Source organism: Ptychodera flava, chromosome 11 (assembly GCF_041260155.1).
Source record: "Ptychodera flava strain L36383 chromosome 11, AS_Pfla_20210202, whole genome shotgun sequence".
Lineage (NCBI taxonomy): Eukaryota > Metazoa > Hemichordata > Enteropneusta > Ptychoderidae > Ptychodera > Ptychodera flava.
In genome coordinates, this window is record NC_091938.1 from 18,753,914 (window position 1) to 18,781,221 (window position 27,308).

At 35.9% G+C, this 27,308-nt stretch overlaps 1 protein-coding gene across 1 annotated transcript in view; it reads left to right on the plus strand.

Annotated features, from left to right (window-relative positions):
- Nucleotides 1-1,774: 1,774 nt before the first annotated feature.
- Nucleotides 1,775-27,308, plus strand: part of LOC139143707 (von Willebrand factor D and EGF domain-containing protein-like) — a 31,028-nt gene continuing 5,494 nt past the window's right edge. Inside the window, exons 1-19 of the mRNA XM_070714236.1 lie at nt 1,775-1,987; nt 5,913-6,040; nt 7,785-7,971; nt 9,143-9,394; nt 11,309-11,434; nt 12,413-12,627; nt 12,968-13,214; nt 13,472-13,738; nt 14,090-14,200; nt 14,451-14,516; nt 14,611-14,822; nt 15,411-15,497; nt 16,676-16,781; nt 17,213-17,418; nt 18,216-18,289; nt 18,390-18,453; nt 20,803-21,000; nt 21,782-21,990; nt 22,313-22,522. Of these exons, the coding sequence (XP_070570337.1) occupies nt 1,915-1,987; nt 5,913-6,040; nt 7,785-7,971; nt 9,143-9,394; nt 11,309-11,434; nt 12,413-12,627; nt 12,968-13,214; nt 13,472-13,738; nt 14,090-14,200; nt 14,451-14,516; nt 14,611-14,822; nt 15,411-15,497; nt 16,676-16,781; nt 17,213-17,418; nt 18,216-18,289; nt 18,390-18,453; nt 20,803-21,000; nt 21,782-21,990; nt 22,313-22,522 (3,038 nt within the window). The 5' untranslated portion in view covers nt 1,775-1,914. The remainder of the gene's footprint in view (nt 1,988-5,912; nt 6,041-7,784; nt 7,972-9,142; nt 9,395-11,308; nt 11,435-12,412; nt 12,628-12,967; nt 13,215-13,471; nt 13,739-14,089; nt 14,201-14,450; nt 14,517-14,610; nt 14,823-15,410; nt 15,498-16,675; nt 16,782-17,212; nt 17,419-18,215; nt 18,290-18,389; nt 18,454-20,802; nt 21,001-21,781; nt 21,991-22,312; nt 22,523-27,308) is intronic.

Genomic DNA, 27,308 nt, shown 5'->3' on the forward strand with positions numbered 1-27,308 from the left:
ATCGGGCGCATTTGTTAACTTTTATTCATTCATTCAGTTATGTTTAGTAACTTTTGAGGGGATAACAAAGAAAGGTCCGGTCTGGTCCTTAAAATTTGAAGGGGAAATAGCTAATTTCGAAAAAAATACGAATGAATTTTCCCCAACCGCACCCTACAATTACGAGCGTTACAGCTTAAATATGGCATGAAATCTCCATAACCTTTACAAATCGTTTGATTAATGTACTGTTTTGGTGGTAATGAACCTGGTACGACATACAGTTTAACGCCCCTCCATAGCGTGCGAGGGAACCAATTCTGTGGCTCATTCCAGGAATGTTGTATATGAACTACATGCGATATATGTTTACCCAAGGAAACAGTTTTTCATTTCCTTTCAGTGCACACAATTAGAGTAAGGCAATTTTCAAACGTGTCCCTATGTGAAATGTGCGGGGCGGGATTGACATTCTCACCGATGAAATAGGTTTGATGTATTGAGCGGTTTAAAACCAGACGTGACTAAAATTTATTTTGAGTCAATACTTTGATTATAGATGTGTAATTAATTATCCCTACATAACTTTGTTGGCTAGGAATAACAATGGGTAAGGCATATGTAGCGTTTATGTATTTATCTCAAGGATTCGTGTACAATTGATAATACCAAACAACCTACCAAAAGACTTTGTTGGCAGGGGAACACAATGTTCTGATGAGCTTTATAAAAAAAATCCCGATACTTGGTACGGGATAAATCATTTGTAAATATCAAGATATAGAGTATACAAGTCTTGGATTGCTATTGGCTAAACATTGAAGAAATGCTTAAATTGTGATATTGGAAACGTTTGCACCTTGTGAACATATGTGCAAAGTAATGTGACATTATTATGCACCGTATCTCCATCAATGTAAGTTGAGTACTATATAGTACTGACCGGTTTCAGTGGTCACCCGGTCCGGTGAAGCCCTTCGACGTTTTCGACGTCAAAGTAGACGCGCATTAACTGTGAAGAGGCATGTAATAAAAAAGTTATTGCCTGAATACATGGGTTTATGTGCCCGAGAGCAGGTGACAATTTGCCCTTCGCCAGGAGGGCAAATTGTCTCCTGCTGCAGGGTTGACGCTAAACGCAAAGCTGGTTGGAAACAAGTCAAATTTTAACAAGCAAAAACTGCGGAATAAAAGTGAGAATTGTGACAAATTACACGCAAATCAGCTATGATCCAGCCGGTTGCCCGAAAGAAAAGAGGAAAGGAAAAAAAAATCCCTTAATAAGAAAGGGGAGGTAGAGAGGAAGCAAAAATCATCAAGTTGTTTACTTTTTAACGGAAGTCACACAAACGCAACTGTAAATGGACGATTGTCATAGCCAATGATCGACATCGGTATAACAAAGCTTAATTCTCTTTCTTAAAATCTGATTTCGATATATAGATTTTAAAAGTATAATATTTTTGAAGCAAGTCTTATTATAACTGAGTGTGAGTGAGCTGTATTATTTGGGAAATTGCGGATTAAAACCATCAGTAACCCTATAAAATTTGAATTCCATTTTGTCCATAGGCGCGCGCTGTATTTACACTCGGGTCGCCTATTGTTCACCGCAATGTAACCCGGTGTTAATAATAATACGACGGCACAATGGAATTGCATTTACCCACGGTCACTTCACTTTAAAAGGTGGGAGGTGACCGTGAATTGCCAAATCTCCTACAGCAGTAACTTGACAACACCAATATCCATTGTTGATAGTTGTCGTTAATTAAACCGTCATTGTTGCGTTGACAGGAGTCTTCTCTAGCTCTAATCTTATCAGTTTATCACGACTTGCAAACACGGACACGGAACTACAGCAATGTTTATCACTGTGCTAGATTCAATAGCCATTCTGTTTTGACGCAAGTAGAGGACGTATGACCCATTACAATGGCTTATACGCTCAGACAGTACATTAAATCCGTATATCTTCTCGTGTTCCTCTTTTTCCCGTTGGTAACAGGTGAGTAATTCACTTTATTTATACGTTATTAGTAATATTCGTATTAAAATGTACCGGTCGGCTGATTTCCAATTCGGCCTAACCCATCTCGGCCTAAAGCCGTCTCAGCACAGTTTCAATGTCATCCAAATGATACTGTAGTTGATAAGCTCCTTTCATTACATGGACTAGCCCAGATCGCCACCCATGTGACGTAGACCATGACGGATGTACATGTTGTTCCTGTTCTGTCGGAACTTTTTTCCGGCATGCAACAGCGCACAGACCGATCTTTCGCGATCGGAACCTTATATTCTCACAATAAAGGTGATTCGATAAATTTGGAGATGGAAAGCGAGTCCAACGAAATTGCAAGTTGCTAAAACTTGAGAAATTCCAAGTGACCGAACGGGTCGGGGGCTTTACAGACCCAATGTCAATGGTCTGCAGGCAGTGATCCGTCGATCGATTAGCTTAGGGAGCTTTCAGTAATTACAGGGGGGTGGGCCGGGGGTATTGGGGGAGGGTCAATTTTTAGAAAACAGCTCAAGGGGGAGAGTCACTTTTTATAAACCTGTCTTGGGGGGAGGGTTACTTTTGACAGAAGCTGATTTTATGGCCAAAACTTTGATTGTCCGTGTGATATTTCCTGAATAGGAAATCACCAACAAAATACGTACACATTACATTATCCACAAGTTTCACAAGCAAAGAAGATGCAGTGGTATCCTACATTAAACACCTTGAACAGTTAAAACTGATAAAAGACAAGAGACAAAAACATATGCAACAGGTGGAAAAGTGTATATCAATTATCAAATGTACATAAATGCAAAGATATTGTCAATTTTTATATTGAAAAAAATTGTGCATAATTCTCTCATAGACTACCATGTACAGTAAATCAACTTTTCAGTGAAATTCCAAAATCAAATTTCTTGCACAACCATGGACTTGTAACCACTCTAGTCTAATCAAGAACAATAATGTAAATAATCCAGCATACATAAATGCACAGATTTATCTAATTTTGTACTGAAAAAAAATTATTCATAGTTTCATCATAGACCCCCATGCATAGTGAATCGACATTTCGGTGAAATTCCAAAATCAAATTTCTTGCACAACCATGGACTTGTAACCACTCTAGTCTAATCAAGAACAATAATGTTAATAATCCAGCATACATAAATGCACAGATTTATCTAATTTTGTACTGAAAAAAAAATATTCATAGTTTCATCATAGACCCATGCATAGTGAATTGACATTTTGGTGAAATTCTAAAATCAAATTTCTTACACAACCATGGACTTGTAACCACTCTAGTCTAATCAAGAACATTAATATAAATAATCAAGAGTACACAAATGCAAAGATTTACCTGTTTTTGTGTGGAAAAAACTATTCATAGTTTCATCATAGACACCATGGATAGTGAACCAACTTTTTAGATGAAATTCAGAAATCAATTTCTTCTACACGAATGCACATTTTACTTCCCAATTCAAGCAAAGTACATTTAAATACATTATCAAACATATATAATATATAGATATAGCATGTTTTGTGGGGGAAATTGTCAATAATTTGCCTGATAGACTCCATGTATTATGATTTGATATTTTTTGATGAAGCACTAAATCAGCCACATCTTGCCTTCTTATAGTTGCACAAAATATGGTGACCCTCCCTCAAATGTATGAAATACCATATCTCTTCAAAAATTCTTGCGTGATAAAATGCGACTGTCCCTCCAAAAACACCAGCCCTCCCCTCTGTAATTTGTCCTTAACATAACAATTGAACCAATTGTTATGTAAATTAGCTGATACTGTTTCAGTTATTTCCGGGGAGAATACCACAGTGGTTGGGGTTAGGGTCAAGTTTTAGAATGTCGGACAAGGGGGCGGGTCACATTTTAGACAGGAGGATGGGGGAGAGTCACATTTTACGGTACAGGTGTGGGCAAAATTCCCCCGGTCCACCCCCTTTGAATTACTAAAAGCTCCCTTTGTAACATCGCGGCTCTGGTCGTACGGTTTAATGTGGACGTCGTACCAGTCGACTCCAGCGGAGACCCGTCGACCGCAGTGCTGTGGCCATCACAAGCATGCAAAGAAGTAATCTGGGTACTATCGAACGGAACCTTTCCGGTTCGCCCAGATCGAATGCTTGTGATATTTTAAAGACATGACGCCTACGAGAATAAGAACTACTGTTTAGATCTTGTCGATCCTTCTATGCATTTAGATCCGATTTAGATCCGATTAGATGCATTTAGATTAATATGCTACATAACTCTGATTACTGTGGTTCTCCATCGCATGCGAGGTGAAACCTCTTTGCCAGCCGATGGCAGACTTGCTTTGGCGTCAGAACAGAGCGTGATGACAAGTTTACGTGACCGAATCCATGTGTCTGATTCGTTTGGTAAAGATGGTGTATTAAAATTTCAACTTGATAGGATTTATTAACGAAAATACCCTGTAAAACGGATATCTCCTGAGCGATTGGCCGTCTTACTCATTTCAATGACAGTAATCCCGGGAAATAAAACACAGATCGCGATAGTGTTTTGCAATCCATAACTATAATATTGATCCGCATTAATCAAAAATTAAGAAGACTGTTCATTTGAGAAATATATAAATTAATGGAATTTTTCTCTGTACGTCATCGTATACTTATGTGTTTTGCAAATCTGCGCAACTTTTCGCCTTCGGCTCGAAGTTTTACGGCTTCGTGAAAGACACTCGAACATGATGACCAAAAACTACCATGAGATTATAAGCATGATTAGATAATATGAATATAGACAGATCACGTCATTGAAATTTGCCCTCAATGTACGTATCAAGTTTGTCTTGCCTTCGTTATAACAAGCAACGATTTACAAGTACAATGCAAGATTAACTCCTCATGATCTACCGGGCATCATACGTACAGCTTCCACTCAGCCAACGTTAAGTCAATTAATCATGTTTATCCTATGCCTCTACTGCATACCTGTATAACCAGAGTTACAATGTAAATCGACTGAAGTTATCAATGTACATGAAGCAAAAGACGCTTTTATCCAGCGCCACCATGGTTGTCACTGACTTTTTCTTTTGTGTAAGCACGGTGTTTTCAATTGGGTTCGAACTCACAACATACACTAGCAAGTCACCTAGCAGAGAAGCAACTGACAGAACCGCTCGGCCAAATCCCCACTCTCAAAAATGGGTGGTTCGGTAACCGAGCCAAGTTGTTACAGATTTTCTGACTGCGACCCTTCCGCACGTTGTAGAGTTCATGGAACACTCGCACTAAACATACTGACTATCATCAATCGCACACAAACTTTATCAAAGCAATAACTACATCGCTTATCTTGGCGAAATGATCATTTACGTAAGCAAGTGATTAATGGAACCAAAAAGTGTGATTAGATTCAGAAATGAAATTCATACCTCTTGGGTTATATATATATATATATATATATATATATATATATATATATATATATATATATATATATATATATATTATATATATATATATATTATATATATATATACCCTTGGGTTAATATAACATATAATATATTATATCATATATATATATATATATATATATATATATATATATATATATATATATATATATATATATATATATATATATATATATATATATATATATATATATATTTATCCCTTAGCAAGTTCAGAGGTTACCATAAAGCCAAAATGGTGATAACCGGGAGGGCACATTGTAACATTTTGTGTGTGTGTATATATATATATATATATATATATATATATATATATATATATATATATATATATATATATATATATATATATATATATATATAATATATATATATATATATATTATATATATATATATACAAGCCTTACTCTTAAAGTTCACTTACATAAAGCTGTTTACATATTAGCAAATGTGAATGTACCACTACCACGGCCGTCATTTACCAGTGGATGGTTACCAATCCAGTCTCAAGCTGGTGACAACTCGTTCATGTCAATACCTCACTACCTGAACGAATTGCCGGTGTTTGTCCAAGTAAGTGCATATACTATTTTGAGCAAACAAAGATACATTGACTAGAGATCATTTTTAAAGATCAAGTGAAATAGTATTTTCTTATTTCAAATTACTTATATTTCGTTAAGTAGATCAGAGTTTGCAGTAACTCAAACCATTATAATTAAGTGTTAAACATTTTCATGTGTGTGCAAGGTTCAAGGTGCGCGTTATTGTGATGTTTGCTCGAATCTTGAGGGGACGCTGCAGCCAACACAGCGTATTTTGCTCAAAAATCACTTTTTTGCAAATATTCATTCAATTGTAATTAATTTTGTAACCCAAGATTAAAATATTGGTTCACCCTTTAGCTTGTCAAGCAGTCGTAAGTTGCGTGATAAAGAAGTGTTAATTTATGCAATTTATGCAAATCACCCGATTTCCTGGCTAAGAATTTGACTCCGCTCTAACTGGGACAAATTTTCTGAAATTTTCACATTATGTTTTCTAAATACTATATAAAAACGACTAGTTTGTTTGACAATGAAGTTCTTACATTTTGAATAAGAGGCATTTAATTTTGCTAATCATGATTTCAATAAAAGTTTTGAGTGTTGGTCTTTCAACCCTTGCCACTTTCGAACGAGGATGAATAATGCAAAATAAAATAGTCGTTTTTTCTGTAAATAATTTTCTTTTAAGTGAAATATTATATATAATAAAACAGCGTCAAGTTTTTGACATAAATTAATTTTTATCATTAATACCAAAGTTGAGTTTTTCACCCCAAATATACACCCTCTTCATCCTTCGAGTAAACCACTGCTACCATACTAAACTCTGCTTTTTGAAAATATATAGTATGGGGTCGTTTCCTTGTTATGTTCGATGAGAAATGTTGCTTTGAAAAAACTGTGTTGGCAACATGCAGCTCCACCTTAACTGATTCATTGGTTGTATTGACAATCATATTTTTTGCTCAAATGCTTAAATTGTTGCGAAAACAGATTTTCCAGAAACCTTCAGAAATCTTCAGTAAGAAAGGCTGTGACAATATGGCCGCTCATTTTGTTGATATTTCCGGTTAAGGTATAATGTACCTGGGGATGTATATTCGGATTCTAACCTATAACAATTCTGTTCTGATCTACCACTAGGCAGTTGGAGTAACAAAAATTCCATCGTCTTATTATTTTCGAGGAATGGAAAAATTTATTTTTCTCAATGGGGTTAATGCAGGGATTGTGGCCATTTGGATTTGAGGTTACTTGTTTCTCCAGTGCCAAAATTGCACGGAGACCCCCAGATTTGTATTCTTGATTTTGTCAGAGAAAGATTAAAAGTTTTCTTAGGAAAGTTTGAGCAAAAGGTCTCACTTTCGAGGAGCTTAATATCTCAAGACACTGAATTAAAGACAATGATAACACTGCAATCTTTTTGAAGGACCAGTTGCTGAAGGATAGCAATCTTCAAAGTTAAGAATTCCATGGAAAAATGTGTCATTTGCGTTTTTGTGATATCGAAAAAGTGAATCAAGAACACTAACGTTCTCGCCATATCATTGTGAACTGTCGTTCATCGATAAGATATGTAAAAATTTTGAAGTGTATCAGAACAATCTAACATAAGCTGAATTTAGCACAGTGCCTAAGCGATCCAATGATCTATAATAGTTGTCTATTTTCTTGAACGTTAAATTTTGACGATAATTTTTTGGTCACGGGTACGCTGTGATTTTATACTCTTAGAGTGCCATCCGCATTTAAGGTCTCATTTATTTTAGGTTCTTGCTCGCGCTGTTGACGGACCAAATGCTGGTTTTTTGTTTCATGGAGTGGGTTCAGCCCAAATTGACGATGATCAAACCGTAGACTACGGCGGTGTAGTTTACAGTTACAATGAACAAACGGTTAGATTGTGGGTGCCGACTGTGAACAACGGCAACAACCGTGGCTATGTCATTTATACAGGTAAAGTGAAAGGCATTAAACTGACCTCTCTGTCTCTCTCTATGACTTTGTGTCTTAATCACTCATTCGGAAATGTAAAGATGAAGATTTGTCCAACATTTATTTTCTCTCGCGCCTATTTTTGTTGTCTCAGCCTTTAAAGCAACAATAGCTGCGAATTTTATCCATTATTTTAATGATTTTATTTTCAAATCAAAGTTGGTTCGTGTAAATGTGCTAACTAAAGGACATGTATAGAAGTATCCCTGCTCGCTGATTTAGACTATGCCTACATGTTTTCACAGGTTAAATAATAAACGGGTCTCGCACTCGTAAAATAACGCCCCCACGGAAAAGTACAAAAATGCATTATTTCGTGCACATACACATCGTAATCATCCAAGTAAACAAACTTGATGCCATTTACCTGAATGCACTGCACACGATGACCTACATTTTGTTGTCGTAATCTTTATATTCTCTCTCACGTGATTAGTTTCTGCAAATGACAAGAAATATAAGATGATGTTAAAACGTTTTAATTTACATGCCACTTTCGACACTTATGAGAGTGTTCCACACTTTCAGTCTTTAAATGGATTTATTCAAAGAAAAGTCTTGGAAAACAGAAGATATTTTGAGATCGTTAATTACACATTCGCAGCTATTGTGAATTTACATGTAATGCAACATCAAAGCATTGATGCTTGTGTGTTTATGCAACACTGATGCGATATGTTGTAAATTATGTTACATATACAGTAACGGATTAAAGTCAATGGGCAGAATATACCGTTATTTATGAAGTATAAACGAAGATGATCATTGGACGGTGCACGTTGTTTACCAGTCATTTGTAAAGTTGTGGGTTGATATATGAAAAATCGGCCTATATACAACCACCCTGTAACAAAAGGTTACAGGGTAGTCATTATAAAAATATAAAAAATGGTGAATTATACTAAATGAAAAATGGTGAAGAATCCTCGAGAATTTCAATGCCCAGGAAATTTAAAAGTGTCTCTACATATGATGTCGGCAGAAAGACGGCTCGTGCTAGTTAAAAACCCAGGTGTAAATTTTAATCATTCTTATGGTGTACACGATTTTTAGAGGTGGAAACTATTTGATAGTAATACGCTTTTGCAACATTACGACACGTATTGTTTTCTTATTTATTCCTAATATACAGGTGGTTCTTTATGGGGTACACCCCATTACCAAGTTAGCCACGGTGCTGAAGTCAAAGTAGACGCCTGGTTAAATGACAGTTTTCCTGAACCAGACTTCTCCTCTGAATGGTTTGAATTCAGTGCGAATAACGGAGTAAATTCGTTCAAGGAAATACACCATGGTCTTGCTGAAAAGCCGTCCTTTGTAAGAGTTCAATACAAGGATAAAAACCCGTCAGATGACTTTTTGGGATACACATATGATGCTTACGGTGAGTTTCACGCAACGTTTATACCATTCTTGATGAATCCATGCACAAAGTTCTAGGCAGCCTTGTTTTGATACCATCCAAATGTCGAATAACATCTGAATCTTTAGTGCAAGCAAATGCTCAGATATATACACCACTCATTGTTATAACATGTATTAGTGAAATCAAACACGCACATTATTAATAAATTGTTTTTAGGCCAACTACATAACGTTTTATGGAGCATTGCTTTATATCCACGTAAGAATTGAACGTCGATAAAAACTACTAAATAATAGCGAGCGCAGCGAAAGCGGTCGAAGGCTGCTCGCGACGCGAGCAGTACAACTAACGTGTGTACATGAATGTATTTAGAATAGAATCTCTATACCTACGAGTTTGAAAAGAGCGCACTTCCGGTTTTTACATGGAGGCGGCCATTTTGACTTCTTTGTCATGGATTGCGTGAAATCTAAAATGTCATCCACCACAATGCTACTCGACAATGAGTGTTTCTTACAAGGGAAGCCCTGTGTTCCAAAAACAGTGGGTAATTTTGTTCAAAAGTATTATTTTTTATCGCTTTTAGAAGTCGGGTTCTCATAAAGCTGTGCGCCGCCATTTTGAAACAAGCCAACTCAGGCTAGAATTACATAAGTCCACGCTGTATGAACTGCAAACTTAAGGGGAGTGGGGAGTTCAAAATCGAGTTGAAGCGCCACCAACGACAAAAAACAATTATTTGTTTTTGCTTCAGCTATCAGGCGTCCTGTGTTCCCGGCCGACTCTATACTGATCTGACTATGTAATTTGCATGTTAACTGATTTAAGTTGATGAACTGCTTGGCATTTCGAGTTAAAATTGCCGAAATATAATCTAATATTAAAATGATTGACTGCCCTTCTACCTCTAAACTACGAACCATGAGCAAACACTGATTGGCATATGTACGATTATGATGGGGACAATGATATCAATACGTTGCGCTCGCTGTCAGGTCAGACCTGTAACATATTATTTGTAATCGTGTCATTGCAAAAATAAGATCTTATGTGATGGTGGCTCTATATCATTGTCATTTCGGACTTGAACCACAGTAAGTAAGACACTCATTTCAGTATGATTCTAATTCACCTAAGTTGAATATATTTACTTGACCGCTTTGTTACAAACCAAACATGGAGCATTTCATCGTTCCTATCGTAAACTATAGAGAGGCTGCGTTTTTTTTTCACTGCATTCACAGTCTCCAAAAGACACACAACTTTGTCTCTCGTTGTATGTGCAATGTGAGGGGTAAGTTTAGGGTATCACGACACAAGTCATAGCCTAATTAACCGTTTATAAAAAAACCAGCATGAGGTAAGTCTGTCTAGCATAATTGCTGATAAGCTGGTGCACGTGATCGAAATGTGCAGTGTAGCCAAATCTGAGAGCAAAATGTACCACCCTTTAGGTATTACTAATAAAAACATCAAGAACAAGTACAATCAAGTGATCAGCTATCTGCCAAGGCAGACTTGCCAATTTACCGTAATCAATTAGTGAGTTAGTGACTCTGAAGTATATTGTAATATTCAGTACGGTAACTTATCGATCAGGCCGGGTCTTGAACTCACAAAGTACAGCACCCAGTCACCTAGCGGAGAAAATCCCCACTCTCAAAAAAGAGTGGTTAAATAACCGGCCAAGCAAAGTTGTTACAATTTTTCTGACTATAATTCATGAAGCACTTATACATTCACTGTTACATATCGTATACAAACTCTATCGGACCAATGGATACATCGCTTAAACTGGGCGAAAGACAGCCTCTGGGACAATGATGTTCCAGAACAACATTTTATATATCATACATATTGCTTCTTTGTCTCACACAGAAAGTCATGGAGGTAAGAGCACTGTAAGTTTACGTCAACGTCAATTTTTTCCAGGTGCTGCCCAGTCAGACGACGATACGACTTACAGACATCACTATGGAATAGTTTTCTCATTCAATGGCAGCTTCGTCCGGATATGGGCCCCTGACAGAAACGACTACACTGGCACAAGTTACTACAGTAAGTACGGTGTTGTATCTTGGTAAATGTTTCTATCGGAGTATGGAATTTACAAAATTTTGATTAAAGACTCATCGGTCTGAGCTGGTTTCAACAGGCATTATTCGTAAAGTCTGAAGTCGTAGATTGGTTGTGTATGCCGCTTTTAATGTAAAATGAGCACGTAAAAATTATCAATTAGGCCGGGTCTTGAGGACGTTCAGAAGGGCAATGAAGAATATTAACCCTTTGAGTGATGTAATCCTTCCCACCACTGAATTTTAGAGCAACATTATATCATTTTTTTGAAATTTTCTGTAATATTTTGATGATTTTGACCAAATGGCCATTACATTTATTTGCTACACTTTTTTAACATGATTTTTCACAAAAATTAGAAAAAAATGACTAAGGTAAATTTTATAAAGGCAACCAATATTGACTTTCGCGCTCCAAGGTTAAGTAGAATTCACAATGATGGCGCTCAGAGCACAAGGTACCCAGGCATCTGGTTGTTGTTGTTTGTATTGTTGTTTATGCTTATTAGTCATGTTTTTGTTGACTAATAAAATTCAACGAATATAACTGTTGTGTTGTTGTTGTTTCAAACGTAATGTGGATGTCATAAGAAACGCTACAAGGACACTATCATTATTTGACCTCCCTGCCAACGTACACTCTCCGTAAAAGTATATCAAGAGAGTGTACGTTGGCAGGAAGGTCAAATAATGATAGTGTCCTTGTAGCGTTTCTTATGACATCCACATTACGTTTGAAACAACAACAACACAACAGTTATATTCGTTGAATTTTATTAGTCAACAAAAACATGACTAATAAGCATAAACAACAATACAAACAACGACAACCAGATGTCTGGGTACCCCGTGCTCTGACGGAGAGATTGGTCGATATACGCTAGTGATTGATTTCTCCGACTAACATCTTGAAGTGATGAATGAAAGTTATTTCCAAGTCTTATATACATAAACCATACAGGCGGCTCAGGATGTGTGTGGGATGGTTGGGGTAATGGTCTCTTCAACACCGACTTTGATAACACCATTGTAAAGGTGTCAGTCTGGACGGACACTTTCCCTACGCCGGATTTTGAGACGAACGGCGGCCTTCAGATGGGATACGGAAACGGTTTGGACAACTATAGAGAAATCACAATACCAAGTGACATAACTCCGGAGTTGGTGTATGTGCAGGTACACACATTCAAATATTGCTCGAATATCTCACAGTTTACTGTTGGTAATAAAATTTTGAATACTTACAAATATATTATCATGACATTTCGGAGGGAAGACTGGTCCTTCGATGAATTTAAGTATTTTTCATCAGATTTATTTGTTTCATCGTTGCGTGTAGTGGATATTAGGTCTCAAATTGACTTGGGAAAGCTGACATACCATGTAAAGAGCTCAAACTGATCTATGATAAAAGTTATTGGATGACGGCGACCAGAAACGAGTGCATTTTAACGATCTTCTTAGAAAAACTTCCTTGAAGTTCTTGACCTTTACTTGTCGCCAACTGTTCATTTAGGTAACAGCAATAGACGGGCCTAACAACGAGCTCTTTTTTTACGGAATGGGTGTGCAACAAGCACTGCCTGGTACCAACTATGGCGGTCTGATCTATGGCTACAGTGACAGTGAAGTACGGATGTGGTCACCGGATACATCGTACGGTGGTATAATAAATGTTATCGATGGATGGGGAGGAGAGAGAAATGTCCAGACTTCTCAAATCGCCAACGTCACTGTCAAGATATGGCAAACCGCTGCTAGTGGTGTGTAAAAGCATTTTATTTAATGTTGACCTGCAAATAAATGTCTTGAAACGATAGAAATTAAATGTCTTCAATCGACATTTCGAGAGACAAGACACATTACGAGATCAAATAGTATTGGAAACATGCAATATATTTTGTTCTAAAAGATTTCCGTGAAGCTCAATTTTAACATCAATCGTTTACCTCTTGGTTGCCGTGTCTGGTAATTTGTTGATAAAGTAACTTATCCTTTCGTCACTCAATGCTTCACGCAGACCCTTGCCACGAAGACAACTACGAAGAGATTGACAATCGATACAGAAGTTCAGCATTTAGCTCAAGCCACTTCTCCAACATTTCGGACTTGATATGTGACAGGGACATTTCTGTGGCGTGGTATCGCTTCACAAGTGACGCTGGGGGTGAAATCCCGACGTCTTGTGTCAACGTAGGAATGTGTGGAACTCAGTATCCTGTATGGATAAACGGAGACATTCCTGACGGTGTAGGTATTAACACTGTAGAGGCATGTGTTAACAAGGGTAAGCACACATTTCTGATATCAATAATTGCAAATAATGTAAAGATCTTCTCCCCGACAAGCAAACATCTTGGGTGATTATTTTACATTATCATGCACCTAAATTATAATGTTATGCATAATGCTAGAGAGGCATATAGATTAGTAGAGCGTTGTCCGTGGATTTAGAGTTTTCATATGCATTGTATCATATTGTAGATTACGTTGCGAAGTGATGTGGACAAGGTCCTGCATAGAACATATCCTCTTGTCGTTCCGTGTCTTCAGTTGAGAGATTTCTACCTGCATGCGTTCAGAACAAGTTTAATGCAAAGTGTTACATAATTAATCTTCATACAATCTCGTTAAACAGGAGGTGCAACATGCTGCGATGAAACAATATTCATTCGAGTGAAACGATGTACCGACTACTTCGTGTATGAACTAAAACCGTTGTCATCTTGTCCAATGGCATACTGTGCAGGTAAATCTCTTTTTTATTTGATGACCACTTGAAGATGACAAATGAGGACATACAAGAAAAGAGGTTGACCAAAATAAATAATTATCAAACCTTACCTTAATAAAAATGTGTAAGAATAATAAGTCTTGAAAAAAATCAGATGAGGCGCGCACATAACCTTTCCACTCGTCCCCTGTACTCTGTCGGCAGATCCATATTACTGCAACGTAGTAAATTGTTTAATTCAATATACGCTCTCTAAATCTTTCAGGTGATCTTGAACCGTGTCCACCTGGTGAACGTTCTCCGACGGGGGATTTTCAACCGGGATGCTCAGGTAAAAACACATGAATTTTAGCCAGTATTTACACTTAGTAGATTTTTTCCTTTTGGACTCACTGTTTAGGCCTTCATGATTCCTTGTTCTACAGATTTATTTCCCGAATTAGAGCACCCACCGTTATTGACGCACAAGATTTATCAAAACATTGCCTACTTTGAGTGTAGCTTCGTGCCTTTGTGGTCCAACACGACGAGTTTGGTAGAGTGGTACCTTGACGACAAACTTATCAAGTATAAATATCTTAGTTACAAATATCATACCGATGAATTGCCGGAACATGAATACAAGCTCGGCTCAACTGTAAGTAGACCACAGAGATTTATATGCAACAAGCGGGTATATATTTTAACTTAATTGTCCGGTAAAATAATAAATGATCAATTCAATGCCCCTGAAATTGAAAAAAACCAAAAAAAAAACAAAATAAAAAATAAGGGTAATCTGGTTAAGCTGAACTGTCCGCAAGAATATTTTCAAGTACCACCTTGCACATTTAATGTTATCCATTCAAAAAAGAACAAGTAGAGAGAGAGAGAGAGAGAGAGAGAGAGAGAGAGAGAGAGAGAGAGAGAGAGAGAGAGAGAGAGAGAGAGAGAGAGAGAGAGAGAGAGAGGGAGAGAGACGACAGACAGACAGACAGACAGACAGACAGACGGACGGACGGACGGACGGACGGACAGACAGACAGACAGACAGAGAGAGAGAGCTACTTGCAAAGCTTGAATACTTGTTCAAAGGATGTAACCCTTTAGTAGTGGTGAGCGGCTGAATTAATTAGTGTGGTGACATTTTGATCCCATGTGATAGGGATTTCGCTTCTCGACATTATTGGCCAAATACAATGCCATAGAAAGTAAAAGTAATTTACACTGGAAATCATTTATTTAGGTTACTTGCGAAGTGTCCGTGTCGTACACACGATATGAAATATTTGGGCATCCAAAGCAAAGCAATGCTATCTTCGTTGGAGTTCAGGTAGGCGAAGAAAATTCCGATGCTTGTAATTACTAGTATTATATTCTTCTTGACAACACTTCTCTATGTGCTCCACAGCGGACATCTGGCTAATATAGATAGCTACTTATAAGTATCTACAATGGCATTCAAGGTGTAATGAACGTGATAAAGGGGCCGTCGATCATAAAAGCTGACGCACTCGAGATGCAGTGCCATAGTATAAGGGGTATGGGTAAGGCCCCAATTTGTTCTGCGTAGGTCAAAATCTCGATAAAATTCTGCTGTGACAAAGGAAAACTTCAGACCGTGAAACCATTACAAGTACAACATTTTAATTGCAATACATGAAATCCTTATAGTTATGATGCCGAGTAATGACCTGTTTGTTGCAAAATTGTGAGACGCGTCATGTTGACACTTTTTGATACATTTGAACTGGGACAAATCATGATAGACCGACACTTTCTAAATTATCTTTATTTGCATGAAGGAAACCATACCAAATTGTGGTCAAACCACTCTATTTGGCACGTTGAATAAGTGTTAAAGGTTTGTCTAATTATCAGGTGCAGATTTTGCACAACGTGTGCATTAAAGACAGGTTGGTGTACTCCATACATAATAAACGCAGACTTCAGGAAACCAATTTTCAATAAAGAATTTCGTTTTGATGGCGGGACTTACACCGAATTAAAGAATTAAATTACTTTTTCTAAGCGTCAGATTTGATGATTGACGACCTCTAAGAAAGGAGCAGATTACAACCACGTAAGTTAAACGCCACACAGGGTGGAAACAATAACGCACATCGCACCCGGTCTCAGTGCGAGAAGAATTGTTATTTCCCTCAATGTAAAGATTTGTTTTTTAAATGTTTTAACACATGTTTACTGCGACGTATACCACCCAAAATTGGTGAAAAGTAAGTTTTAAATGAGTTAAAGATAACAAACGTCAGTGTGATGCGTGTAATTTCATAATCGTAGCATAACAAAGTATATCTTCATAAAGTGGATGTACGAACATACGAAAATTTGACCTGTCAAAAAGTGTCATGCGAAAAACTGTCAATCATTATATGACTGCGTTCGAATAAATAATTTTTTCGAATTGCATTAATGTCTAATGTAACACGCTCAACTCGCGAACTTTTGAATGCTAAAATCCCTTTCTCTTTTGTTTCGTGCATACTCTAGATCTTGCCAAGTGAGGTAACTGTGTGGGAAGACGGACTGCCTTCTAACGTGTCAATTGTAACGACCATCCCAATGCGATGCTCCTTTCTCCTCAGAGCAAGACAAAGTAAGCACTTCTGTACCATTTCCAAGAACAAAACAAATCAGATTTATTCTGATTTTCTGTACATTTCCTTCCAAGTGCGAAAATATTTTCTCCACGAGGCATTGACTTTCTTCATCAGCAATTATCATCGTTACTGATTGATCGATCGATATTTGTAACACATGGACGTAATAGGCATTTTAGTCGCTATTGGTCAATAGTGAACGTCACCCCTTAATATACTCATTACAACTCGAGCTCCTAACGTTCGACGTTCATAGCATATTAAGCTTATATTAAAGTTTTTTTTTCTATTTTTGGTTCTGTGCCTTTAGCCTTCATAACGATTTCCACGAAAAGTGCAGAGCCACCAACTGTTACACCAAATTTTCATATCCTATTGACTTCTTGGGAACACATTTATTAACTATTTAACTATTCTTTCCATGTAGATTACTACGGTTTATCAAGGCCTGACATAGTGTTTGACAAGTGTCAAGTAGACAAAGGATATGATACTGCCGAATCTCCAGATATAGTTAACATCTATGCAATAAAGGATTGCCAATCAGAAGTCTTCTATACGAACATCGTAGATGTCATACCATCGGAAGATTGTTCATTGTCAATCACTCAAGGTTATAGTGAATATTTCGGGGTGAGTATCATGGGTTTCGTGAAATGTAGACATTCTGTGTGGATAAGTACTGTTGGAAGTTATTATTACCCCAATGCACATTCACATTGAAATTAAGCAGGTATGGCCCGAGATACACTTCAAGACAGAACGTATTCTTCGATTTACCCACACGTGACACTGTTGATCACCATGCCGCTGTATATCTATATCGCTTCGTCGGTATCATAGATGTCTCCGAACACTTCAAAGTCATTCATTTAGGAATATTTCAGGAATGTACGCGGAAAGGACATTGCGATACTTCAGTTGCAATGATCTCCAAACTTCCTTGGGAAGTAATAATGAAGCAATGTGCGCTTCTCAGAACCAAAGGTTACTAAGTATTTCTATGCGATGTATCCGACAGGTTTCTTGTCCAGTCGCTATCACCTTCACCTTGATGTGATCATTGAGAAAATGATAATAATCTGACTTTTGCGTCGTCATCCAACTGAAACGGAACTTTTCGTATCACTTCTTGTTGTACCTTTTCAGCGTAGATTAAAACGGCTTTCTTAGTTTTGTAGACACGCATATCGTTATCGATACCATTAAAGTGACAAGATTTGTATATTATGGTCTATGAAAGCTGCATTTTCTCAATAATTCTCTTATTGACCAAGCATTAAATAATATCTGTTAAAATTGATACTTTAAGGGTTATTCATCAAAGTGAAAATGCTTAGTCTTCAAAAGGATTAGAAACAGCATTTTGCATAACAAGTTGAGTCATACAAATTAGTGCGTATCGCACACATTTTTTCCTATAAATGCAGGTTAACACAGAAGACGTTGATTGTGGAAACTGCTGTGGGACGGGAGACCCTCACTATACAACATTCGATGCAAGGTAAATTTTAATCTGTGTGATTTGTTTTTAAACGAAAGTTCCATTGGAAATGATTAAATCTTTATTGTCTATATTTCATATGGTTGCATTTTACTTACAGTGGCTATGACTGGTATGGAGCCGGTGACTTCGTACTTCATCAGAGCTTATCACGGCACTTTGAGGTAATGTACTCATATGAAACATCTAGGCGGTTATTGTCGAGAGTTCAATCATTTAAACGACAAGTGCAACACTTATCTATAATGTATGCATACATACACACACACATACATACATACATACATACATACATACATACATACATACATACATACATACATACATACATACATACATTGTTCTGTTTGTTAAGGCTCATTGATTTCATGCTTATTTCTGAAAGCTTATAGCTCAAGTATAACAATGACAATTAAGAAAAACAAGGCCACCAAGGATATATTAAACAACATGTTAAACCAGATATGAACTGAATATGCTCACGTGTTTACAACAGGTTCATTAATAGTGGTACGCTTCACAGAACAATAAGATATCTGTTATATCACTATATGTAGCAGGTTTTATCAACTTCGCACAGTACTCTCAGAGTTTAATCACTAATTACAAAACTTTATTTAGTATGCAAATGAGCTGTTAATTAACTTGACACCGCTCAATGCTTCATGGGACAATTAGATATCCATCATTTGTAGCACGTTTCATTTAATTTAATGCTGTAATTTTAGAGTAATGTCACTAATTACAAAGTTCATTAAATATGCGAATAAGCCCTAAATTAGCTTGACACTGTTATGTTTCATAGCACAATTAAAATATTTATCAAATCAATATCTCTAGCACGTTTCACCAAATTTGGTGCCATAATTTCAGAGTTATATACCTAATTACAAAGTTTATTAAATATGCAAATGAACCCTTAATTAATTTCACACTACTAAATGCTTTACAGCACAGTTAGATATCTGTCGGATCAGTATATGCAGCAGTTTTCATCACATTTGATGCAGATATTTCGGAGCTATATGAGTAATTATAAAACTTCGTGAAATATGCAAATGAGCTATTTATTAACTTGACACTGCACAAAGCTTCTCAGTACAATTGGATATTTATCAGATCAACATCTGTAGCAAGTTTCATCAAATTTAATGCTTTAATTTTAGAGTAATCTCACTAATTACAAAGTTCATTAAATATACAAATGAACCCTTAATTAACTCAACACAACTAAATGCTTTACACCACAATTAGATATCTGTCGGATCAGTGTCTGCAGCATATTTCATCACATTTTGTGCAGTTATTTTGGAGTTATATGATTTATTACAAAACTTCATAAAATATGCAAATAAGCTATTTTTCAACTTGACACTACCAAATGCTTCTCATTACAATTAGGTATTTAAGAGAACAATATCTGTACCCAATTTCACTGACTTGGGTGCCGTAATTTCAGAGTTAAATACCTAATTACAAAATTCATTAAATATGTAAATGAACCCTTAATTAACTTCATACTAGTAAATGCTTTACACTGCAGTTAGATATCAGTCGGATCAGTATCTGCAGCAGATTTCATCACATTTGGTGTAGTTATAATGGAGCTATACGACTAATTACAAAACTTCATAAAATATGCAAATGCGCTATTTTTTAACTTGACACTGCCCAATGCTTCTGAGTATAATTAGATATATATCAGATCAATATTTGTTGCAAATATCATCAAGTTTGGTGTAGGAATTTCAGAGTTATGTCACTAATAACAAAAGTTCATTAAATATGCAAATGAGAAGATAATTTACATGACACTCACAGTATCATGATAATGTTCTGAGATTGTCATCTGTGAAAAATTTCATGAAATTTTGTGCAGTATTTCTTGATATATGTCTACACTGTCATTACCGTCTCCATAGGGAAACCATTGTACGGAAAAAACGATATTGCATAACTTCATTTATAAGCAAGCCACCAAAATCTAATCAGTTCTTGCAAGTAGCATATGGTACCTGTGTACCAAATCTGACTTGAATCCGTGCAGGCGTTTTTGAGTTATCGTGTAAACAGACAGACAGACAGACACACACACACACACTAACACACACACACAGACAGACAGACAGACAGACATCGCTATGACAATAGCCCACGTGTTTACACACGTGAGCTAAAAAGGGCATGTGATCTAAAAAATTTTTTGTGTTGCACTCATGCGCAACAGACACATAGATTAAAAAGCGAGAAACAAAATAATTTATGATAGGCATTTCAAAATCGATGAAAACCTTTCAAAGTTAGTTTCGTTGCAATCAAACCTTTAACTATTCCATTATATGTAATTTCTTATTATTGTCGCTGTTTTCATATGTCTTGTTCTGTTAGTATTTATTCTCATCATATTTATTTCATTGCATCGCTCATAACATTTTGTGATCGCGTTTTTTTAAATATCTATTGACTTTAGAAGTTATTTAAAATAACCTAACGTGTATAAGTATTATACCCAGGTTCATGTCAGGACATGGAAGTGTTGGTCTGTCACGTGTCACTGTGCTGTCGCTATACGTGAAAATAATGACGTCATAAGTGTGGACATATGTCACGGCACGTTTGAAAAAGCCGCACCAAAAATAAGAAAACTTAGCGAACACAGGTTTGCAAGCGGTGTTATGATCAGAAAGCACACGTCGGGAAAGGAGTTTAAAGTGAGTTATTATGTATTTAGAGTCAATATTTCATTTATATATTTCGACGAATCGCGGCTTTTGGTTGTCCATCAGCATAGCCCGACATCCGAGCATTAATGCGAGAATCAACAGCTTTATCACAACGATGCTCTGTTTATGAGATTAGAGCTGGTGCCAAACGTTTGCGTGTATACACCTAGGTGTACGGCAAAACAAACATTTAAACAGAACTAATGTCTAAATGGAAGACTAACTCAATTATGCGAAAATCAGGGACATTCTGAGATGCGATATCAAAATATAAACTTTTTTTTCTCAAATGACGAGTGACTGCACTCCAGGCTTTATCTCATCATATTATTTCAATGTTTTTAAACAATATTTTCCACTTTGGGACTATCAAAATAGTGACGGGTGTAGCATGCTGTCAGGGTTCTCTTGCCCATCTCGGACACCTGATACCACCTTGTTTTAGATGACCATATTATTATCGTCATTTTCTCGTTGTTTCTTGGACCTGGTAAATTATTAAATACATTGTAAACCTTGAACACTACTGGTTATTAGGCCAGGTGAATTCTGATTGCCCTCTCAATCTATAACATCGAAGACCGTCAAGGTTTTATTAGCCCGCTTTCGTCTTTACATATGTGCAAATTAAAGGAGAGAGCAAAACAATATTTTCAAACTATAAAATTTCGAAAATACTAAAGAAATAAAATTGAATCTTTAATTATTTTTCCCTTTAGGAAGATCAAGGTTTTCTTACTTATTTCCCAATCGGAACCTTTACTTACAGATCGAGATGCCTTCTCAAGCTGCCATAAGGGTCGTAACGTCTAGTACCCACTTGAATATATACCTGGATGTACCCGGTGATGACTTTCAGCACTCTGATGGTTTATGCGGAACCTTTGACCATGACAGCTCGAACGATTACAGAAAACGAGATGGAAGCACTCTATCTTACACAGGACGTCGTCCGGATGCATTCAGTGAAAGCTGGAGGTATGTCTCAGCTGACTGTGGCAAATTAATGAAATAGTATTGATCACCACATTGCACTTCCATATTCATTAGCATATAGAAACTGATATTAGTTTGGACTGATTGACCCATCATGTTATTCATGTTTAAAAGTGACAGAGTGTGACCAGGGTATATGCCAAAATGGACCTGTTAAAAACAGTACTCTGATATCGAAAATTGCCTATTTGTAAGCATAGACTGTGTTACCTTTCCTTTTAATGGGATGAAAATTTTAGACTCAGTGCACATCCTTTCGCTTCAGATTGATTTTTAATAAGTTCTGTCAAACGTAAAACTTCAGAATTCCTGCAGGCGAAAGTTTGCTCGATAAGTTACCAGATGCGGTTGTAGAAGACCCAAGACAGCCCGAGGAAAATATGACCTACTGTTCCTGCCTTGGAGAAGAAGATGAGTGCCATGACAGTTTAAAAGACTTTACTGACTACTCGTATTTAACGGACAGCTGGACAGACATCACGGATGAAATTGACGTTGAAACGGCAGGAAGCAGGTAAGCCGCCATGAAAACTAACCAGGCTGACGCTATTTCTGCATGTAATTAGAAATGCTACCCTTCTAAACTTCTTTCGATGAAGACAAAACCGTACAATGTACAAGTCAATCTAAAACAGCTAAACGCTGTTTTCACTTGTTACTAAGGCATTGCATTTAAAATTTGCTTGATTAAAAAACGGTCCATACGTACACCTACCGACAGTACTAGTCCAGTCAATCTACGCCAAAAAAGGGGTCAACCTAGGACTAATTGCAACAGAAATTATTTCTTCACCATGCATTTTGGAAAGGTCCTAGAAATAACATACTAAAAGTATAATAAAATCTAAGGGGTGCAACAGTGCCTAATTTGCATAAATGTAAAGGGGGCTCATGGGTATAAAATTGTCGCTGATAGATGGTTTGTACTTAAGATATGTGGCTAAACATGATTTTGATACAGGTTTTTTGGCTTATTTGCCTCCATTTTGGTCTAGGCAATGTTGTTGAAAATATTTTGTCGTCAAAGAAATATTCCTCATTTGCATAAATCCAATATGGCCGCCACAACACTTCACTTTTCTTAGTTTTTCTCGAATTAATAACTATTTTTAAGCTACTACTGACAGCAATAGAATAATTTTTTCACATTGTATTTTAGACAAGTCCTAGAATAACATACTAAAAGCCGAGTACAATCTAGAATTGTAAACAGTGCCTAATTTGCATAGATGTAAAAAGATTATGGTTACAAACTTAGTGCTGATAGAATGTTTCTTCTAAAAATAATTGGCTAAACATGATATGTTATGCAGGTTTTTGGCTTATTTGCCTTGTTTTTGGTTTAGGTAATGTTGATGGAAATATCTAGTCGTCATAGAAATATTCCTAATTTGCATAAATCCAATATGGCCGCCACAACCTTCACTTTTCTTTGTATTTTTCCCAATTAATAACTATTTTTAAGCTAAGTCTGACAGCAATAGAATTATTTATACACTGTGTATTTCAGAGAAGTCCTACAATGACATACTAAAAGCCTCGTACAATCTAGAAATGTAAACAATGCCTAATTTGCATATATGTAAAAAGATTATGGTTATTAACTAGGTGCTGATAGAATGTTGCTACTAAAAATATTCGGCTAAACATGATATATGCGGATTTTGGGCTTATTTGCCTTGTGTTTGATTCAGGCAAGGTTGATTAAAATATTTTGTCGTCATAGAAATATTCTTCATTTGCATAAATCCAATATGGCCGCCACAACACTTCGCTTTTCTTTGTATGTCCCTAATTAGTAACTATATAAGCTACTTCTGACAGCAATAGAATTTAGTTTTTCTTTGTGTATTTTAGAGAGGTCCTAGAATGACATACTAAAAGTCCAATACAATCTAAGAGCTATAACATTACCTAATATGTATAGATATAAACGGATAATGGGAGCAATACATTCACTGATAAAAGAAATATGCATATTGAATGGAGAAAAATGCGACATCATGTTCAAGTAATGTATGCATTTATCTTAATTTTTGTCCAGGCAATATTTTTGAATACATTTTATCGCCCGAGAAATATTCCTTATTTGCTTCAATCAAGTATAGCTGCCACTGCATTTCACTTAAAAATAATATTTAAACCACACAACAAGTAGTTTTTGTTTCCACTCTGTATTGAATGTAGAGAATGACAAACAAAATGACTATTAAGAGGGGAGACATTGCATGATTTGAATAAATATAAAACTTAGAAAAGGGAACAAAATCGTTGCTGTTAATATATTTCTTAAAAATATATTCAGCAAATTGATATTTAATTCAAGCAATTTGATTATTTAATGTACTTTTTGTGTTTGTAGGCAATGCATAAAATCATTTAAGACTCCTCATTTTACATAACTGCAATGTGCCCCTCCTACCACTTTACTTTTCCCTGTTTTGACCTATAGTATAAATGACTATATATAATGTTAAAAAACAACGGAGATCATTAGAACTAAATTTTAGTAGGGTCATGGAAGTTACATATCGCAAGTTTAAAGGCCTGTGTTGGCACCAGATTTTCTCATCAGAAAATTTACCCACCAGATTACAATTTCAATGGACAACAAAAGGCTATTACACCTCAATCATTCTCTTACAGACTAGAACAAATTCGATCCCAGGGATCGCGAAAAGTGCATTTAATGAAGTTGTGCATAAGACAGCTAATTTACCCAAATGCTAAATGGGTCATACATGCTATACAAACCTGGTGCTGATAATCTATTTACGAAAGTAATTTAAGAGATAAGCTGACATTGTAATGACTATGTAACATCATTTTTTTTGTTTTTAGTTCAGGGAATGTTTCAAATATATCTTACAGCGATAAAAAATTATTATTTGCATTTGTCCAATAAGTCAACCATATCACTTCCTTTTTCTAACTAGAGTATGAATTATTTCTTCACCTTAAATACTTAAAGGTCCAAGAAAGGTATATTCAAAGTCTAATACAATCTACATTGTACAAAGGGCTAATTTTAAAAGATTTTATAGGAAATGCCTACACTGTATTAAATATAATAATTGAAACTTGAAATGATTTAAATTTCGTATTATTCGTATAGTTCATTTCAATTATCTAGAGAATTTGCATAATGTCAATAACATTGGCAACTTACTGGAAGATTTGGATTTTCTTAATGCATACCAAAATGCTTGGCCAAATAACCAACACTTTGTACTAAGCAAAGCTGAAGAAAATTTGTGTTTCAGCTCTATTTTCTTTTATTTTCACACTTACCGGTATTACTAATATAGATTAAGTGTTGGTAAAATGTAATTAAAGACCAGGTTGAGTGGTCACTGGTAAATCAGATATACGTTTGACTGTGTGCAACTTGCCTGTTCATGCCATATGCAGAAATTTATGATAATAATTATAAATAAATTATAATGATCATGATGATATAGAGGTACAATTGTTATACTATACTGCCAATTATCATGAAATATGGATAAGGAAAGCTGTTCCTTTATCAGCTGAAAGACATTACAATAATCAAAGGACACTGCATTTCTCAAAATTTTGAAATTTCTTGAAGACAACAATTGAAAATTAATATAAAGTCATATAATGGACTGAAGAGAGAGATTTCCTGTTTAATCTTACCGTACACAGCCATAACATTTAAGGAAAAACTGAAAAAAATCTGTTGACTGAATCATGATAATCTAAATCACTGGTAAATGCAAATCTAGATACTTTTCATAATGTTACATGGTCTAGCTGCTCTTTCAAATTTTCATGACCGTGAAACAAGAAAACCAAAATGTGAAGGGATTTGCATCACAGAAGCTGCCGTTAACGAGTTTATCAATTAGGATATCAAATTTGGACATCAAATTATCATAAAATTGGTTATCCTGTATTTTGAACCTTATGGAAGTCTCACCTCAGATTGGCCAGACTCTCAATTCCTTAAGTGATCGATCTTATTGGTGATAATACAAAGTCTAATAATCTGCAAATGGGAAGTCCATTACATAACAGCCCCATGAGTGATACTTGCACATCTAAGATCTGATATGATACGCAGTACAATTATATCATCCTATGCTTCACATCTTTTCATTGAGTTGCCCTTCCCCATACTAATGGGTTCTACCATGAACTGCAGCAGCATGAATAACCCCAGAAGAAAGCAAAATATAGACTTTCTGTTGTCAACGAAAGGATTCTGGCTGTAAACAAATGAACCACCTAGAGGAAGATGTAAACAGAGAGGAAGAGGAAGAAATTTTGATATGATAATGACCATCATAATAATTGTCATCACCACTACCATCATGGTGATCAAATGATGTTCGTATTTATATTAATGATAGTTTAATAATGAGAAAGATGATTCACAGGCACAACTGTTAAGTGTGGGGAACATTTATTAGTAACTGAATATTCCATCGTCATTGAAGATAGTGACCAAAAGCATAAAATATTCCTTCAAAAATTTTACTGCAATCGAACATGTTGTAGGATAAAATGACTGAAAATGACAATTGATGTCAAATTATTGAACACGTCCAATGATTTTTTATGAATAACCTTATCGTCGTAAAAGAAAGAAGAATATCCAAAGAAAGAATTCTGATTCCCTTTATTTAAATAGTAATGCTCTGAAACTCTTCTCTTTATTCATTGCATTTCTGAATAACCAGAAAATGTCAATGGAAGCTATTGTAGTCTTATTGTATTCAGAAGACCGTTGTGTCGATTATGCAAATTAGGCCTTTTGTATTAAAATAATTAGCATGCAAATTAGGTCAACCTCATTTGTTTTAGGTAATTCTTGCAAAACCTTAACAATTTCATTGAGAAAAAAATTGTTTAAATATGAGCTTAAACATTCATTTTGTCTGAAATAGTGGAAAAACTGCGAATATATGCAAATTACTTAATTTGCATAATCTTTATTGTTCAAGACATTTAGAAAATAACTTGTTGAACCTTACTAAATTGTGTTGCAATGAAAAAAGTCACTTGAATTCAGTTTACATGTCCAAAATGTGAGTATAGCAGTCATTTTAAAGGCGATATATAGCTAATTTGAATATATGCAAATTTAACCAATTTGCACCCCTTATATTTTCCTATACTTTTAATATGTCATTAGTGAGACTTTCCAAAGGTCAAGGTGAAGAAATAATTTCTGTTGCAATTAGTCCTAGGTTAAACCCTAAATTGACTGGACTAGTACGTGCACATGTCAACATTATTTACCGTTGAAAGATTTCGCCAAAGGAATCGAGTGC